Below are 20,967 nucleotides of genomic sequence, written 5' to 3'. Positions count from 1 at the left end.
ACGGGCTCCAGGGCTAAAGACTGTAGTATTTATTATCACGCTTCAGCCTCTCCTCTGCTCTGTGTCGGAGCTCTCCACACACATAAACACACACAGCGAAGTCAGCAAACTTATTTTATTATTATTATAGCTTATAATAATAGTATATTGTAGTTTATATGGTGACTTTGCTGTTGTAAACATTACTGTTGCTGCTCTAGAAACAACATTTAGCCAGGTTATATATAAAATATATGAGTATGTGTAGCTACTATGCACTTCAATATTTGTTTATTTATCACAAGTCATATCATCATCGCAATATTGAACAATGTTATCACACATCGCAGATTTTCCTTATATCGTGCAGGCCTACTAAATGCAGTACCTGTGAGGGACAATATTTGTCATTGTTTTGTGTTGTTAACTGATTTCCAATAATAAATATATAAATACATTTGTATATAGCAAGCATATTTGTCCACCCCCACATTGATAAGAGTATTAAATACTTGACAAATCTTTAAGGTACATTTTGAACAGATAATAAATTGTGCGATTAATTTACGATCAGTCATGATTAAATATTTGAATCGATTGACAGCCTGAATTGAAACCAAATTTCCCTCTCTCTATCTACATTTTATAAAATGAGGTGTTGATTTGCTGTATATCTACATGCAGGAAAATGAAGAAAACAGAGTTTCAGAACTTGGTGATCTACAGTTAATCCGGAGTTAAAACCCAAAGTTTTCTCACGTCTTGGCAGCTGACACTCAAATCTTCCGGCTCATCTGACCCACTGTCTAGACAGGAGACAGCCCGACAGCTGAGAATAACTCCCTCTCTCCAAACTCATCATCCATCCATCCTCCTGTCTCAAGTGTGGACGCAGGGAGGGAAGAAAGAGTGCACCTATTTCTCCAACTTCATTACACTGGTGGATTGATGGTGTTTGGAAGGATATTTAGTGACTATTGTTTCCAACAAAGGGAAGAAATGAGGTGGTATTGGCAGGACAAATGGGCTTTCAGCTGCATAATGCCAAAGAACATGGACAAATCCTCTCAAGCATCATGTAAGAATATAACACTGTGACTGAGACAGAGAGGGGGAAGAGGGAGGAAGACGAGGCTAAATAATAGGTGTTCACCAAGAAAACATCTTTGTAGTGTGGAGATGAGCGGCGAGAGGGACTGAGAGTGAAGGGTGGGGAGGAAAAGAGGCTGTTTGAGAACGAATATCACCACCAGAGGAAGGAGCAGATTAAACAAATAGAACAGAGAGAAGAAGGTGAGTAACGAACTGAGGCAGAGTGGAAAATAGGCGGCACAAATGCAACGACTGAGACAGGAAGACGTGTGGGGAGAGCCGACGCCAAGTTGCCCAGTCAACACAAAAGAAGTCGCAGCGATCGCGGGGCGTAATGTTGAACACACTGTTATGATGCATGAGCTCAGTGGCAGTAAGCGGTTCTAAAAACCAATGGCTGTGTAATGCTCGTTAATGTGGCCATTATGGTGTCTACGACGGTGCTTTGCACTCCAAGAGTGTTATTTAGAGCTAATGGGCATGGCCTGTGAGTGCTATTATGGAGTTAGCGTTCCCTGCAGCTTATCTCATGCTATACGGGGAGGGGCGGGGCGGGCATGACACATAAGCACCTGTCTGTCAAGTCAGACGATGAACAGGAGCCGGTTACAAGGCCTGTGATGTCATGGACAGTTCAGATGTTGGACAGCACTCGCAGACAGGTCTCAACAGGTCAATGATAAAGAGATTACAGAGGTACTTAGCGTTTGCTGTAGTTCATTCTGAGATCATCACCTCGGGGAGCGTGCAGAGTAGCGGTGCAGAGACTAGCGATGGGTGCCAGTTGGATTCACCCCTGTGATGCCTTCAAAGTCAGCTACTGTACAGACGGTCTGTGAAAGTCTCTTTTTCCGTGACCGTTTACTGAAAGCAATTTCATTCCCACTCTGTCTGGATGGACATATTGAATTCTACTTTAAAGGAATAGGTCAACATTTTGGGGAAAATACGCTTGTTTGCTTCATTGCCAAGAGTTAGATGAGAAGATCGATTCCACGCTGTACGGTAAATACGAAGCTACCAGCAGCAGCCAGTTGGCTCTGTCCAAAGAATAACAAATGGTACTGGTACACCGAGTCGTCCAGCTCAGTTCGTTACACATTAGAACTGTTATTTTCGCTTTTCCATTAGCAAAAGTTGTAGATGGTACCAATAGAGCCACTCCATTCTTGGTACAACCTCGCTCGAGGCTCCAAGCTAGCTGAGCCGATACTAGAAGTTGGAGTTAAAATGCTGCAGACCACTGATTGGTCAGAGCGAATCGTCACTAGCGTGACACGGGACATCCTGCACAAATCCGCCGCTTTAAATAGCCAAACGGCCGTCAATACCGACCTCAATTTTTAATTCACTCGAGCCAGATTTAAAAAAAATTAAATATAGCGCACTACGCCTTACAGTAGGCGAATTGCAGATCCGCTGTTTGTTTGAAATGATTCAGCGGGACACTCGCTCGTTGAAGATGATGCCAACGCAGTTTCACGTGCTGTCGCTACGGCGATCAGCTGAGAATCAGGCCTACACTGAGGTGGTACTATCTGCAGTGGAAACACAGCACAGAGAAAAGGACCTGGTACCAAAAGTGAGTCACTAATTAACATATTATATCTAGTTTGTTAATTCGTACAAAAACCAAAGTGTAAAAATGACATATTGTAGTTTTAGAGGGGGTTATGTGTGAAACCACAACTTGTCATTTTACACTTAAATATAACGTATTAATTAGTGAGCTTTAGAGGTGCTGGTAGGGGGATTTTGTTACTTTTGGCCAGAGCTAGCTGTTTCCCCCTGTTTCCAGTCTTTATGCTAAGCTATGCTAAGTTTGTATTTACTTTACAGTCTTAGATCTTCTAATCTAATCTAAAAATGTTGAACAATTCATTCATCAATTAACTGCTTCATCTCACCAACACCGTCGTGACTCACAAACACAAGCTGTTTATTATTCACACTGGCCGTCTCTTAAAGAGCAGCAAACACTTGAAAAGCATTAATAGCTCAGTTGCTTTTATAATGATTGAGCTAAGTTGATATTGACGGCTTTCCGCTAAAAATGCTTAACAAGTAAATGTGAAAATGAATCATTGCCAAGTTCTCGAAATAGAAAGAGCACACATATTCTCCAGAATAAAAAATGTGCATAAGTAGCTCTCAGCCTACCTCCTCTAATTGCACCAGTCTCATTAAGAGTGTACATTTATATTCACAAAAGGTGCATATGCTAATTAAAAAACAGGTTTACAGCACAGGCATGCATTTCATCACAGTTACTATCGGCTCATTACAATGGAATCTGCACTCAAACTGGCTCCCTTTAAAGTTCTCTCTCAAACTTTCAGAGCGGGATCATCTGAGGGCAAAACGTCTGCTTTGCTTAAGGTGCAGGTGATTAGGCAACACAAGGGACTGAGGCGATGTTATTCCCCAGCTCCTCGCCTCGTCTCTGGGGTTCTCTAAATAAGTTCTGCGGAGGTTTGGTGCTACGAGGCTGCCTACAGCTCTGTCTCTCCTCCCACTGATCACGTCAACCGAACGCACACCTGATGAATGTCACTCATCGTTATAACTTCTCACTTTTTGTTGGCTGAGTGAGCATTCATCCCAACACACAGCCTCTGTTCACTTCTCCCTGCAACGCCGCCTGAGTTGTCATTGTAATGTTTGTGACATCAAGTGGACAAAGTTGAAACTGCAGGGTCCCCTCATCCACATGTTTATTCTGTACACTTTGTATGAACACATAATTGGTGTAATGTTCAGACTCCTGTGACCAAATATAAAGCGAAGAAAGGAGGTTGGACGCGCTTCAACTGTTTCATGAGGATTAGTAGGTCTGTCCGGTGCTCACAGAATAGGGCAATAGGAGAGACTTCAGAGACCCGGGCCCAAAACACACTGGAGCACACGGATTTAAAGCAATCAACTTTATTTAAAGACTAACGTTTCAACGCCAACTGAGTCTTCATCGAACCAATCTTAGATTCATATTGTCTTAAATAACCTAAGGGAACAAAAAGCTGCTTGTAGGGAGGGTAAACAATCATACACCATATCATGATAACAAGAGAGAAGTTAATATATAAATAGTTATTTGTGACTTTTCCTCAGTGACAACGTCCATGTACCTGTATCAAAAATTATTTAGTAAGAATTGGGGCTGTCAATCGATTAAAATAGTTACTCATGATTAATCGCAAATTAATCACACATTTCTTTTATCTGTTCAAAATGTACCTTAAAGGGAGATTTGTCAAGTATTTAATACTCTTATCAACATGGGAGTGGGCAAATATGTTGCTTTATGCAAATGTTTGTATATAGAGATATTAAGAGATATTGGGTTTGGATGTCCTTCCCCAAGAAAATTTGAAGGTTTTTGACTTCAAACTATGTCATTTAACATAATTTAGGACCATTATTATTACTAGTTAAATGATTATTTTATTATTAATTTACACATATCACAGCCTTCTTCTATATATTTAATTCTTCTAGACATTTTTGCCCTAAAAGAGCAGATTCAGAAAACTTTTAAATAATGTTTCATTAATTATATTTGTTCTCAAATTAAAAAAAAATGTATGACAGAGTTCACTAATTATTTTACAACGTGCCGTGCGTCGGCTTGTTCAGATGTTCCTCACATAGTTTTTATGTTCATACGGATTATGAGGCGTGGTGCAAAAACGCTGGTGCTGTGCCGTTACGAATCGCCGTTATGAATCTCCCAGAGGACCTGATGTGGAGAGGGCAGAGAAGAGTACCGGCAGCTTGTGAGAAGTTCCGGTCATTGTTGTGAAAGAATCCCCTTCAGGGCGATGCTGGTCTCTCATCGCCTTGAAGGGGATTCTTTCACAACAATGACCTGCTCGCTGTACATTATCCCGCTTATTACACGGCTACTTACTTAAGAAATCAATATTTTGACACAAAAACGGTCCACTAGAGTCCGACATCAGAGCTGCGTCCATAGCAACAGTCTGTTATACATATCAATGGTCTTCTTTACATAGCAACGGTGTGTTATAGAGAAATTACAGACCGCAGAATGCCGTGATTGACCAATCAGAATCGAGTATTCAACACAGCCGTGAAATAAGTTAATGTTAATATTTCCTCCATTAATATACATAATTTATTTTTACAACACACTAAGGCAGGAAATGTGACATCAGATCAGCCAACTTACTCTACCTTCCAACAAAGACATGGAAAATGAAATTCATGTGATGTAATCGAATACGCCGCCAACTATGCGAGTTCAAAGGGACTTCCTTCACCTCTAACCCTTTCATGTTACGTCCCATGATAAAGAATAATAGATGAGCCTAAAAAAAAACTAATTCACAGACTACATATCCCATTGTTTGATGTAAGGCAGGGCATACTAATACAATATGTGCACTCAGGCGTCTGTCTGTTAGAGTGCTTATTAATACTTCACGAAGGCGCCGCCTGAGCTCGCTCTATGGAGCAACACAAACTGCAACAGGGAGTTTACTTTTACTTTGCATGTGCGCCTGTTGTGCGCATATAGACGCCTTTGTGTGTTTTGTGTGTGTGTGTGTGTGTACATATATGCATTCCCCACTGTGCAGTAAGTGTCAGGCGTAAAAGCACAATAACAAGCAGTCCTGTGCCCTTGCTCCCAGGTCATTACTATTTAAAGGGAATATGATGTACCTTCACACACACACACACACACCAACACACAAACACACAAACAAGGAGTTGGGGATGGACCCAGAGGTATGGATACCCTCAGGCATTGTAACTGTTCCACTCAGTGATCCTGGAGTGCAGAAGCAGTTGGAGAGAGGCATCCATCTCTTTCTACAATGATTTACTAACACACTGTATCTCTGTTGCCAGGGCTCACACAGCCACGCCAGCACACCCAGGTATGCATGACGAGAAAACACAAGTGGAAAGTGGAGTGGAAAAAACTGTCAGAAAAAAAAAGATACACGGGGAAGAGTTACACACTGCAGGAACAGACTGACAAAATGACATATTATAGAGCAGATATTACAGTAAACAACAGCAGGTTGATGTGTGCTGAAACTAGATTTCTCTTTCAGGTAATGAAACATAGTTTGTCTGTCGCAGAGTAAACACACCAAACTAAATCCACTCATCTGCCGTTTCTATCAGGTCGCTGTGCTCTCTGTCTTTCTCCACCACCAACCACACTTTAAAGGGACAGTTCGGGTGTTTTGAAGTGTAATTTTAGGAGGTACTTACCCATAGTAGGTGTATTATTTACAGTAGATGACAGTTGGCGTGCCCCCTGTTTGGAGAAACAGACAAAAGTACCGACACCAGAGCAAAGCAATACAGTGCTGTGGATGGAGACGGCAGAAAAATGTATTTTAGCAACCTAAAAGAAAGACTCACCTAAAAAAATTCAATGTTTTTATCTTGCCGTCAGACTGCCCTTTCCATCTCCTTTCCGACAGGGAACTGAACTGAAAGTGAAACTTATCTATACTTTCTCCAAAGCCAGCAGGCTCAGATGACAAAAACAGTATAGATACGATTCACTTTCAGTTCAGTTCGCTGTCGGAAAATATTCAAAATATAGCATAAACTTAAAGGGATATACTTTTTTTTAGGTGTCTAAAATACGTTTTTCTGCCGTCGCCGTCCACATCACTGTACTGCTTTGCTCCCATGTCAGTACTCCTGTCCGTTTCTCCAAGCTGAGGGCACACCAAGCGTCATCTACTGTAGGTAACACACCTACTATGGATAAGTACCTCATACAACCCCACTTCAAAACACCTGAACTATCCCTTTAATGCAAAGTCTGATACTCAAAAAACTCACATAAATGCAGAGCTGGCATGTTGCTCTTCGAGTACTGTACTGTAATTTCGGGGTATTTATAGTTAATTTTGGTATTATGTGCAGCTTTCTACTTTTACTCCACATTTCAGAGCTTGTACCTTTTGTAAAAGGTTGCCGTCACTACTTTGCAGACAAAAAGCATAGGGGTTCATTTAACGTGACACATTGTTAAAGGTTAAAAGGACCAAGCCGTATATAAAGTGCTTCCATTCAGCTCTGCATGCATCAGCTACAACGCTAAATGCTCCTTACACGTTAATGCGTCGATAATTTGACACTATGAAAGGGGTCACTCCTCATAATGAGTACCTTTACATTTGAATGCTGGCCGTCTAATAGAGTATTTTATACATTGTTGTACTGATAATGACATTTAGTAAAGAGTCTTTTTTTTAACTACTGCAGGCTGTTACACGTTATGTGTTATGTTATGTGAGGATAGCTTTCTTTTTTGGACTTTGCACAAACATTCATTCCCTAGAGGTGCACACAAGCCCGGGCCGTAACCAACACATTCCTAACCGGCCGAGTGAGCTTAACTAAATTTGGCAGAAGCCCCAATTGAGACAAAAACTGTTTATTTACCTTGAATGCTACTGCAGTAAACAGTGGACACACATTTTGTCTACACTCAGACAAGGTAGTTTTTTCCTCCAAAATTTGTCTGCGAATAGAAAATCTATGAGACGCAGACAAACAAGTGGACCCAGTGCATTTCTCCTGTAGAGTATTCTAAAAAACAGATTAACCTCTTGACGTTTATCTATTGGTAAATGGTTGATGGGCTGCATTTATATAGCGCCTTTCTAGTCTTCTGACCACTCAAAGCACTTTACACTATATACCAACATTTACTATTCACACACGTCCATACATTGATGGCAGAGGCTGCCATACGAGGTGCCAACCTGCCCATCAGGATCTAATCTAAATGTTCATTCACATACCTATATCACAGCCTTCAGGAGCAATTTGGGGTTCAGTATCTTAACCAGGGACACTTTGTTCGTTTTAACAGGGTTGGAATTTGCATGTGTACATTTTGTCCACCCAAAGAGATGCTATTTACGTTTAAAGTTTTTGCATGAGGGGGGTTCTTAAGTAACGGATAATGTACTGCAAGCTGGTCAGTGTTGTGAAATAAACCCCGAAAGGGTGATGCAGCGTGGACAGCGACCCCTTCACTGTCCTGAAGAGGTTTATTTCACAACAATGACCCGCTAGCTGTACATTGTCCTGCTTACTACACGGCTACTTACTTAAGAAATCAATAATTTGACACAAAAACGGTCCGCCAAAGTCCGACATCAGAACTGTGTCCATAGCAACGGTCTGTTATACATAGCAGCGGTCTGCTATAAAGAAATCACAGACAGTAGAACGCTGTGATCGACCAATCAGAATCGAGTATTCAACAAAGCCGTGTGTTGACGACATGTTGAATATCATGTGGACCGGAGGAGCCGGGGATTGAACCGCCGATCTTCCGATTAGTGGACGATCCACTCTACCTCCTGCCCCCTATAATTGATTATCTACGATCAATTGTACCTCTAAAAACTCTTCACACTCTGATTTACACTTTTCCAAATCACCTAACTATTTACGGTTAAAGCTGAAATGATTAATCGATTTTTTAGGGGGAAAAAGTCAAAGTACTCTGATTTCAGCTCCTTAAATGTGAATATTTTCTGGTTTCTTTACTCCTCTATGACAGTAAACTGAATATCTTTGAGTTGTGGACAAAACAAGACATTTGAGGACGTCATCTTGGGCTTTGGGAAACACTGATCGACATTTTAGACCAAACAACTTATCAATTAATCGAGAAAATAATCAACAGGACAATGAAAATAATCGTTAGTTGCAGCCCTAGATTACAGCACTAACTCTTCATTCACACACACAACACTCCCACCACTGATTCTAATAGAAAATAAAAACAAAAAGAAGTGTGTTTCATGATTAAAAATCACAGAAAAGAATATTGTGAGGAATGGAGCTCACTTGAAAAAGTTATTCTCACAGTAATGGCAGCCAGTAATGGGACCTGCTGCCATTTACTCCTCTTTCACCCGGCATCAATAATGTAACTCCATTTACACTGTGTGGCTTTTCTACTCAGAGGGGTTTGTCTCTTTCCATCAGTGCTCGAGCCGAAAAGGTGAGAGTAGCATGCGTGGATGTGTAAGAGAGAGTTAGAAGAGGTGAGATATTTTGTAACTGTGAACTCAGAGGTCAAACATGACTCATGAGATAAGTGCTGCTGAGCACCGGATTTGGAAGTGAGAGGTGGTGAGACTCAGAGGTGAGATGTGAATAGGAAATTAGAAAACCTCATGACTAGTGTGATGGAGGAACTAAGCTGCTTGTGTGTAATATTATGAGGGAGAAAAGAGGAGCAGTGATTAAGACCATCACAAAGAATTTATCACTGAATGAGTTTCAGTAATAATCGTCAAGTCTATTAGCCTCTCATCAGTGTCGTTCATTCCTCTTTGCAAAACTATACCAAGTCTTTAAGGAGAAGCGAACAAACAAAAATCAAAGCATCAGCCTATTCTGAGAGGTTAGCAAAGCTTCACATGATTCCTTATTTATCCCAAGTTTCATTACAAAGACAATCATCTTTGCTATGGTTGTCTGATTTTATCATTATCAAGCAATTGTTCCCATCTGGGAACTCATCAAAGAGGTTAAACAACAAATCTACTTTTGTGTTGGGTGAAAACAGTGCTGAAATGATCCAGCAGTGAGCGACTGAGTCATTTGAATGGGAAAAGCACCGTCTACTGGCCATATGAGAGAACAGCAACACACTGGATGGAGGCGGTTATGGATAGTTGTGATTACTAAATACGGAAGGTGCTCGGACACTTAGAGAGAACATGCCAGCAGCACAGGAAGTCAGACGTGATTCATGCTGAAATGCAAATGCATGCTGGTTTCATTTGAAAGGAATAAAATGACTCATGAGTAAAACTAAGAAGTGAAAGTTAAAGAGTGCAGTTAAAGGTGCAAATGAAAAAGAAGAATGAGTAATAGTTAATTAACCTAATTGTTGTGCATTGGGTCCAGGAGACACTGGGCTCTTTTTTAACAACACAAAAAAACATATTTAATATTGTTTTATCAGCTTTGATACTTCATGACTTCTCCTAAATTTATGAGAATTTCTTATAAACCTAATAGCGGGTATATGTTATATATTGTATGTCTTGATGCAAATATTTGTACATATTTTAGATAGATAGATAGATAGATAGATAGATAGATAGATAGATAGATAGATAGATGTACTTAGATCTATCTATCTCTTAGGTCCGGGGTCAGCAACGTTTACTATAAAAAGAGCCATTTTGGACCAAAAAACTAAATCTGTCTGTAGCCGCAAAACATATTTGAGCCTTATAATGAGGAAACACAGCCTATTAAGTCTAATGCAGTGAGGACCCAAGTGCAAATAAGAGGCAGGACATTGAAGAACGTCTTGATTTGGCTGGAAGCTCCTGCTTGATTTTCAGTAAATACAGTGTGCTTGTTTTGGAAATGTCTTTCGATTCTTTTTTTGTTATTAAATCTGCCTGCGACCTATTAAATTCTCTATTTTCCATGGAGACTTTTATTTTTGGGGGATTTGGAATCCATAGCTAGTCTATTGAGCTACTGAGGTTCGGCAAAATTAGAGGATAAGACGCCGGGTGGTGTAAACGTACATAGGCTATGACGCACATCTTAGATGACTGAATTAATAAAACCTTTTTTTATTTACTCTGTGTATAGGCAACATATTTTTACAATTGGAGAATGTAAGAATCACTTTTGGCCTACAACTATGATAAAGGAAAATTGCTGGTTGCTGACCTCAGTCTCAGGTCAAACATGCAAAATCTGTTGTCTTTCTCACGTACTCGCCTTAAGACCTGTGGTGGTCGAGCTTTCGAGGCCGTAGCACCTAAACTTTGGAAAGCTCTTCCCGCACCTTTACGGTCCGCTGACTCTGGACTCTTTTAAAGGTCAGTTAAAGAATCACCTGTTTAAGACAGGCGTTTGGGTAATTTGTATGCAACAGGCCTACACTTTCTGTATGTATTATGTACTGTGTTTTTTTCTCTATGTATTGTGTTTTATTTGTTCATGCTGATACCGAAAGCCCAGGTATCGGTATCGGTATCGGTATCGGTATCGGTATCGGTATCGGTATCGGTATCTGGACTGAAAAAGTCGGATCTTTGCATCTCTATAAATAACTCTATTTGGATTTCTATTCAGAGTTTTGTAACAGTTTGTTCATAAGAGGTCAAACAAGGAGTAAATCCTCTCTTGTGGTCAAATATAAGAAACGTCACTATGTAGATAGCATAGTGTGAATGTCAAAACAAAACCGATAAATAGGGGTTCGAAATAAGGGTTATTATTTTTCCTCAAACAGCAGAAGGGTTTGTGGGACCCCAAACACTGAAGAAGTAACACCAATGTCAACAAAACACAACATTAAATCATTACCCAAATACACAAAAATGAAAAATTAATGCTAAATAGTTGTTTCTTTTTACAGTTTCTCAAGTAAAATCACCTTTTCGTTTTTATTTACCAAACTAAATAAGTTTAATTTCTTCTCATTACCATATTGAGTCTGTCAATAGAAGAGAACAAACTAAAGCTAGGGCAGGGTGAGTGAGGTGTCTATTTGTTTTGTTTATTTCCCTCTTGATAATTACCATATCATTCATTTGCTGCATTAGCATGATAATGTGCTGATACTCATATTTTCATTGGAAATAAACAAACCAAAAAACTGCAAATCTGATCTCAAGTTCCAAGTCTGAGAAAATACATCACCTCATCTTTGTCCACACATCTCATCAAAGTCTGTGTTTGTGTTGGTTTATTACCAGTCATTCAGCTCCGTGTGAGAGTGGGTTCAGTGTCCAACCCCCCGGCTGACCTTAACAGTTTGAATAACCCCGCGTGCTTCGGAGATTCACTGGCGTATGAGACGACTATGTGTTTTCCTCTGGTAGGGGGCTAATACAGCGTGATAGGATCGAGTGGGCCGACACTGTGTGTGTGTTTGCGATCTCAGCGGAGCGTCTGTGGATGATAGGGGTCAGTGACACTGCTTGTTTCTTGCTGGGCATGAGCTCGCGGAGCGGACGGACGGGTGGAACAAAGGTCCATGAAAACGACCCGTAGCCTTCATCTGTCTATCATCGCTACACTCACACATACACAACACACACTGATACATACACTTGCTGTATATACGCGTGAGCAGAATTCCAATTCCAAAACGTCCCTCTTGCCAATGCTTGGGTTGTCACCCAAATGTCATGTTCTTTAGTATTCTTTATTTAGATCCCCATTAGTTTCCATAAACTGGTCGCTAGTCTTCAACAGACCTAATGCAGGAAGCGATATACAAACAAATATCTTACTTTATTCTTATTTCATAACCATGATTTGTTCTCATTTTGTTAGTATTAGGGCTGTCAAAGTTAGGGGATAATAACGCGTTAACGCAAATTGGTTTAAACGCCACAAATTTTTTTAATACATTAACACACATTGCGACTTTAAGGTTTTAGCGGGCTCAGTTTTAGAGCTAGAATGAAGATATCGTCACCACATGAAACTAGAAAACCTAAAGAATCCTTTGGTACCAACAATGTCATACTAGCTTGTCGCAAAAGACAAAAAATGCTCCAAACTTAGGCAAAATTTTGGCGAGGAAAAATTGGCATGGCCATTTTCAAAGGGGTCCCTTGACCTCTGATCTCAAGATATGTGAATGAAAATGGGTTCTATGGGTACCCACAAGTCTCCCCTCTACAGACATGCCCACTTTATGATAATCACATGCAGTTTGGGGCAAGTCATAGTCAAGTCAGCACACTGACACACTGACAGCTGTTGTTGCCTGTTGGGCTGCAGTTTGGCATGTTATGATTGGAGCATGTTTTTTATGCTAAATGCAGTACCTGTGAGGGTTTCTGGGCAATATTTGTCATTGTTTTGTGTTGAAAATTGATTTCCAATAATACATATATACATACATTTGCATAAAGCAGCATATTTGTCCAATCCCATGTTGATAAGAGTATTAAATACTTGACAAATCTCCCTTTAAGGTACATTTTGAACAGATACAATTGACAGTTAATTAATTGACAGTCCTAGTTAGCACCCATTGATTTCTGGGATTCATCAATGTTTTCTTATTTTTGCTCTTATGAATGGTCGAGAGCACTCAAGATAAGAAAAAAAAACGTCTTGTTTTCATAGTCCACATATTGGGGGCGTTACCTTCGCTGATAATAAACAATCAGCCACACGCCTTCAATTTAGGATCAAGTGGGATTCATCATTCAGAACACCTGGTAAGAGCCGATTTCGAGCATTTGGTGCATCTGGAGTTGACTTCTCTTATTTTTTCTCTGAACAGAAAATTAAGAGAAATTTAAGAGAACGTTGCAGCATGAGACCTCGTATTGTTACATCCTGACATATAAAAGGATCAGAAGAAAATACGGTCATCTGTCGTATACTCAAGTGGCCCGTCTAGATATGAAATGGAACGATGTCCCAAATAAAATCCGGCCTTTTAAACTGCAGTTTAAATTTCCAGTCTTGAGGCCGAGAGCTGTCGTATATTTGCTTCTCCTTCAATACAGCACGGGGGAATAAGGAGACACTGGTGGTCGGGCTTCCATTACCTGCATTAGTGGCTTTAAGCTTTCATGTTACATGATCTCCTTGAGACATGATGAACCACACACTGTTGGACTAGAAGGGCACAGATGTACAGTTTTACTTCATCCACTGAAAGACATACTATTTAATGTATATTAAAACAACTTTTAAATTAACTGTGACTTATTGGTATGATTATCATAAACAAAAGCAGACCCCGCTGGACATTTAATCACGGTCTCAATTTGATTTTCTTAGCGCATTTTATTGTTTCTGCCTTTTGATATTTGTTCATCTTGTCCTTGTGTCACCCCTTGTGGGTTTCTTTACTGTGTGGCTTTGCTAACAAGGACAGAAAGGCCAGATGTTATTTGCAGCTTTTCATGTTTTCAACCAAAGGTTTACCTCTGTTTGTGCTAGAAGAAGAGCAGTGTCCTCCTGTTTTGTGCCATAAGAAAATCAATTTCCACACAGGAATCTAACCTGGCAGCAATTTGAAATAAAGTGCAACCTATTAATCTTTCCTGCAATGGACTCATTTATTTATGTCGTACTGAATCGGGTAACGATTTGTTTTAGGTGATATGATTCATGTAGCAAATTTAATGATCCAAGATGATTAAAAACATTTTTAGCCTCTTTGACCCTGTCGGACTCAGCGGTGCGTCGATCATTACAAAAACATGTTGTGCAGCCGAGCGATGTCCAAACATGATTTGGAATTCTAGTCGTGTTCGTTAAGGTTTCTAAAAGATACCAAACATGTCCGGCAGAAAAAGACCTTGCTAGAGAGTTTTGGGGAAATGCGTATAAAATGATGCAAAAGACATCTCGATTATTTCTCTTTGATTTTAATCTATAAAAACACAGCGTGTTGTGGGTTTGAATATTTCCTGACTGTACGTGTCCTATAGCTTTAATGAAGGGTTGGAACAGAATACACAGTATATCTAGTGGAAATTTAACGTTACTATATACACACTATCCATGTCTGTTTAACCTCTTCTGTTGATGCAAGGACATATTTTTTGTTTTATTTTTATCTAATGTATGAAATCAACGTGCATTTGGTGTTTAACTTTGGTGCCGCCTTGGCCATATCGCCATCGCAAAACAGATTTTTTCTTAAAGGACCAGTGTGTAACAATTAGGAGGATCTATTGGCAGAAATGGAATATAATATTAATAAGTATGTTTTCTTTACAGTATAATCACATAAACTAAGAATTGTTTTGTTTTCATTACCTTAGAATGAGCCGTTTATATTTACATAGGGAGCGGGTTCTCGCCACAGAGTCCTACAGTAGCCCAGAATGGACAAACCAAACACTGTTAACTTTTCCTGCTTGGGCCGGAGTCGATAACTTTACTCGCTCCCATCGCCGCCGCTCTCTCTTGCTTCACCACTCACTTCCCACATCTGCTTCAAATGACCCACGCTACTCTTACAACAACTGGCTCTAGAGCGGCCATTCACGTTTTCGCCTCAGCCACCGTAGCTCTTCAAAGCGCTTGACACACAGGATGTTGGTTGCAATCTGCAACCTCACTAGATGCTAGATTGCCACCAGATTCTACACACTTCACCTTTAAATGGATTTTATCTAGGTAAATAAAGGTGAAATAAAACAATAAAATACTACTTAATGGTAAATTGAATTAAAAAATTAAGGGCTCAAGAGCTGCAGTTGAAGCTGACCAGTATTACCAGACTTAAAAAAGACTGTTGGTCAATGAGCAGCTCTACTACAATCATTGTCATGTAGGTGATTTGCTCAAGGGAAAAGTTATCCTTTAAAATGGGGTGGCTGTGGCTCAGAGGTTGAGCGGGTCGATCCCCGGCTCCTCCAGTTTACATTTCGAAGTGTCCTTGAGCAAGATACCGAACCCCAAATTGCTCCCGAAGGCTGTGCCATCGGTGTGTGAATGAATATTTAGATTAGATCCTGATGGGCAGGTTGGCACTTTGCATGGCAGCCTCTGCCATCAGTGTATGAATGAGTGTGAAAATGGGTGAATGTTGACATGTAGTGTAAAGCGCTTTGAGTGGTCGGAAGACTAGAAAGGCACTATATAAATAAAAGTTCATTAACCATTTAAACCATTTTTCTTCACACATACAGTATATACAAAATTGATATTTTTACAAGAAAGGAACACACAAGTTGTCACCATATAATTTAAATTGTGATGTCTTATTGTGTGGATAAATTTGCACCTTTGGGAAAACAAATCCAGTACGTCACCGGGATATATGAATACACACATTCTCTCTCACACACACAAACACACAAGGTTGTGTAGTTTTTTACCTTCCACACAGGAGGGTCTGGCTCTGGTGGTGCCGGCGACCTGCCCAGGGAAACAGGAACACTTGACGGTTTGAGAGCGCTCCTCAATCTTATTCTTATTACAGCAGCGATGGATGGCCACCACCTCGCATGTCCCCTGCTTCACCTGGTAGGCGACTGAGAGACAGAGAGAAAAGGGAGAGGTGAGGGGGGATTATTCGCTAGAAATTCATCAGACTTTTTAAGACGGCTTATTGTTGACGGTTTGTTGCTGCAAAAGTTTAAGTTCAAATAAATTTGTGCTGCAAGTAACAATCAGATACACACCACGACAGCTTCTCTGAGGATTAAACAAATCTGCTGAATTATTTACTTTTGTATAAACTCCTCAATTTATTCCAGTCTCACACTCTTTGATTCATAAGTAAACACTCTTTAGTGATGCTTTGCTTTTATTCTCAGCACAGTGCCCTCATTAACTTAGACACCGAGGCGGCTCTGTTGTTGTCGTCGTGTGCAGGGGGAAAGAAATGTTGAAAAAATAATCATTTCTTTTGACTCCTTTAAGACATTACAAACCACTTGATCTAAGCAAAGAACAGACAGCCACATATTATGAGTCATGTGGTAGAGCAACCCACTGGTAGGATACACTTAAATCTCACTGTGTATGTTTGCATATGTATTAGGGCTGGCTGACGCAATAACCGTAATATTGCAATACCGCGCTATTGACAAGCCAACCGCAGGGGATGGCAAGCAGCCGCCACATTCACGTTTTTTCTTTTTTGAATTCTTTGCAAATGGGATTTACACTACCCTACAAACGCCAACGGTGTGACGAGGCGCTGAGCGTCTATTCTGCTCTGAGTGCTGCACGTTTCTGGTCACAGAGAGTTGAAACATGTTCAACTTTGGGTAAAACGTTGCGCTTGTCACTGTCACTTTTCACCCAGCCGTCAAATCACAGTGGAGGAGGGGCGGGTCTAATACCATAAAGAACAACTAATTGCCAGAGCGATGAACACACATAGACCAGCGGGTACATCCTCTCTCCCTACGTGCTCCAGCCTTCCATTCATCCAGAGCAAGTGCTCTCCTTGTGCCGACATTTTGGGCCCTATGTAAAAAAATCTATAGCGCATGGTCTAAAGCGCATGGCGCAAGTGCATTTAGGGCGTGTCCAACTCCACGTTTGCTAGTTAAGTGGCGCATAATCTGGGCGCAAAGTAAGGCACAAGGGGCAAAGGGGTCGTAGTTAGTCTCTTAATTAATGATAGGTGTGTTTTGGGCGTAACAGGAATTAAACCAATCAGAGTGTCATCTCCCTTTCCCTTTAAAAGTCAGGTGCGTCTGCACATTGGCGTATTGCTATTTAAAAGGCAGATTCGACTACTTGGAGAAGCGAGACGTTTTTGGATCTGCCCGTGCATGAAGTGAAAGTGCGCGAGCAGATGTATGTGGGCTATAATAACGTATATCCCGCTGTTGAGCCAGTCATTATCATCACAGGTGAAATTTCTTCACTGCAACAGCCCTGGTATGTACATTATACTGTGTGTATGGCTATGTGGACAGCTGCTATTCACACATCTCACACATGTGTATGTGTTATTCTGTCCATTTGTGTGTGTGTGTGTGTGTGTGTGTGTGTGTGTGTGTGTGTGTGTGTGTGTGTGTGTGTGTGTGTGTGTGTGTGTGCGTGTGCGTGTGCGTGTGTGATCCTGAAAGCCATAATTTATATGAGGATAATTGCTTTTCACCTGACACCTCCAACACACAAACAGCGTCTAATCTCCCATGATTATCTTCACACTTCCCCGGGGACCTTGGTCTGGTTAATTATATCACTCTCTTGACAGTAATGGGACAGAAGGGCACGCTTAACTTAAAGTACATTTTAACCCAAAGCTGTCTGTGTGTGATGTTACTGAACCGATTGGCTTTCTAGGGCAGGGACAGTCGTGTATGTAGCAGTTTATATCGTATTACATCACTTGTGTTTGTGTCTGTTTTCATACAATACAACACCATGAGGATGCTGTGAGGGTAAAGTGTGAATAGGCTTATGTTAAATGTTCATGTTTAGCAGCGTGTGCTGTATAATGTCTATGCTAATGTTACATTTCACTCAGCACATTAAACCCATGAATAGGAAGAGGGCTTTTTGTGGCCCACCTGAAGGAAAAAGGCGCCGACCACAAATGTTGTGGGAAAACGTTTAGTAAATCTAATCTTTGCTTATGGCTTCTGAACAGATTCCAGCCGCCTTATCTTCCCTCTCAAAGCTTGTTGTGCACTCCTGAGAGTCTCTGGCACCGTTTCCCGAGCACAGCAAACCCTGCTGGCGACATTACTACCTATAAGCCTCTTTACAGCCCTGGAAAAACCTTGGTTATACTGTACCATAAGCCCAGATTTCATTTATGTGCGTGACTTTACCCAGACTCCAAAACTTTTCATGCTCAGCTGAATGAGCTTTGCAGGCAGACACAAAAGTTCACACACACACACACACACACACACGCACACACAGCGGCAAACACACAAACCTGGAGCGCACACACTCTGTCTAGGGTTCCATTTCTGCAGGCCATGGCCCCTCTCATCCTTTCTGATTTAAAGTTTGTTTGTTCTCTTCTCCAGAGAGCCCCATCAATGATCCCAGGCTCTCTGAGGGCGCCCCTCCGCTATCATCCCTCCACTTTCATTTCCCTCACTCCTCTGTCTCAGGCTCTCCTGAGGCTGGAGCAGCTGCCGGATTACCACACACACACACGCACACACACACACACACACACACACACACACACACACACACACACACACATATATATAGCCTATATCTACTGATAAAAATCTACAATATAATAAAATTGAACCGAACTCAATGATACAAGAACTATAAGCGCAGCTGTAATTATAACTGTAATAATCACAACTAGCGGTGTGTAAGAGCACAATGTAAAAAAAACAACCTTTAACTCAAATTCAAACACAATCGAATTGCCTTTATTTTAATCAGACTTGTGCCCTCATTATTATTAATCTGTACTAGGGCTGTCAAAGTTAACATGATAATAACGCAAATTTGTTTTAATGCCACTAATTTTTTTAACAAGTTAATGCAACTTGTGATTTTTAGGTTGTAGCGGGCTGAGTTTTAAAGCTAGAGTGAATATACTCACATCATATGAACCAAGAAAACCAAAGGAATCCATTGGTACCAACCATGGCATACTTGCATGACAAGAAGGAGGCTAAAAAACGCTCCAAATGTACGCAAAATGTTGGCGAGGAAAACTGGCATGGCCATTTTCAAAGGGGTCCCTTAACCTCTGACCTCAAGATATGTGAATGAAAATGGGTTCTATGGGTACCCACGAGTCTCCCCTTTACAGACATGCCCACTTTATGATAATCACATGCAGTTTTGGGGCAAAAAACATGCAAGTACAAATGTGTTATTTTTGCCTATTCTAAAATGGTGTATTTGAATATTTCTGCATAAACTGGGGTCCCTAAACAGTCTTGGAACATTTTACTTTTTTTTTACTCAAACTTTACACATATGGTGTGACTTTATATTATGAATTTTCCTAGAATTTGATTTGAAAATATCACAATATATCACGTTGCTTACAGTATCGCAATATATTGAATCGTTACCCCTGTATCATGATACGTACTGTATCGCCAGATTCTTGCCAATACACAGCCCATACTCATTATTATTAATCTCTACTGAAAATGAATTCCATTGTTAGTGCAGAGCGGCGACGGGTCCATCGGCTGCCCCCAATCTCAGAAATAGGCAGCTTGTTAGTGAAAAAGAAAGAGAGAGAGAGAGAGAGAGAGAGAGAGTCATACAGGAGGAGGTGAAGTGGCGTCACAGGCAGCAGAGAGAAGAAAGAGCGGCTCGCCTCCTGCTGGCATAATGAGGTCAGAGGGTTCACAGGTCTCCTCTCTTTATTGCCTACATCAGACCGCGGTGGTTTCTATTTCAAAACTGTAACGCTTTGAGATGTGTGTGAGCAGTTGAAAGTGAGAACAACCTGAACTTCATTTATGTTCCTTTTTTTGTGTCCAGCTCCGTATCCTAATTTAAATCTTAATGAAGTGAGTATGGCGTAAAGTCAGGCTGGTGTAATGTATATAAGGTTGACAGGGTGCGTTTTTTTTTTTGCGGTTTACAGTCACAGCTTAATGAAAAAAAAAAGAGCGCTCAAGGAGCTCTTCAAGCAAATATTCTAAAAGCCGTTCTTTCATGGCCAGTTCAAAAGGACACTCAAACAACTTGAGTGTGTTTCTTATGTTGCCTGTGTGGCCTTAATCAGGGACAATACGCTGCATGCACAGACACATTTTTTACATTGATGAGGATTCGTTGCCTTGTAACTACCATTAACTGGAATGAAATATGAGTACAGTACGACAAAGATGTGGCTTTTTGCAGTTGACAAATATTTCTGAAATGTCATCAAAACATTTACATTCTTCTGACGTGAAGTGAAGGAATTTTATCAGCCTGAAAAATTCAAGTAAATCATATCATGCAGATAAAAAGGCTGTAAAAGACGGTTAAAGTTGTCCACTTTCCTGTGCGTGAGGCCAGATGCCTTTTCCAAGTGTGAGTGCAGATATGATCACTAACTAAAGCCCCAACAAATTATGAATTTCTTCAGATCTGCAAAAATAAACTACTTTCAACATAAATATCACATCATATCTCGAAGTATTGATGTAACAGTCTCAGGTAATTGCAGAGTTGGTCCCAAACGCAGATGGATTGATGAGGAGGCAGCAGGAAAAGATCAATGATTCATTTTCAAAAATGGCTTACAACCCGCTAGAGGAAGGCAGGTAACGGCAGACAAGTAGCATGAAGCAGTTGGCAGATAGCAGGTAAATCCAGAACACTAAGGCTTATTGAAAGAGGCTGGGACACGGTCTTGAGCTATGGGATTATGACACATGCGCAGTGTAACTGGAGCTGCGGTCGTGCGTTGCTATCGACTTAATTTCGGCGAGTGCAGATCCGATTTTACTGCGCAGGTGTTGT

General features: G+C 40.7%; 1 protein-coding gene across 1 annotated transcript in view; it reads right to left on the bottom strand.

Annotated features, from left to right (window-relative positions):
- tafa4b (TAFA chemokine like family member 4b) overlaps positions 1 to 20,967 on the bottom strand; it is a 58,376-nt gene that overhangs the window by 5,399 nt on the left and 32,010 nt on the right. The window contains exon 4 of the mRNA XM_074615754.1: positions 15,927 to 16,082. Coding sequence (XP_074471855.1) covers positions 15,927 to 16,082 — 156 coding nt within the window. The remainder of the gene's footprint in view (positions 1 to 15,926; positions 16,083 to 20,967) is intronic.

This window comes from Sebastes fasciatus, chromosome 1 (genome assembly GCF_043250625.1).
Source record: "Sebastes fasciatus isolate fSebFas1 chromosome 1, fSebFas1.pri, whole genome shotgun sequence".
Lineage (NCBI taxonomy): Eukaryota > Metazoa > Chordata > Actinopteri > Perciformes > Sebastidae > Sebastes > Sebastes fasciatus.
The sequence above is the reverse complement of the archived record's forward strand: the minus strand, read 5'-3'. Positions and strand labels throughout refer to the sequence as shown.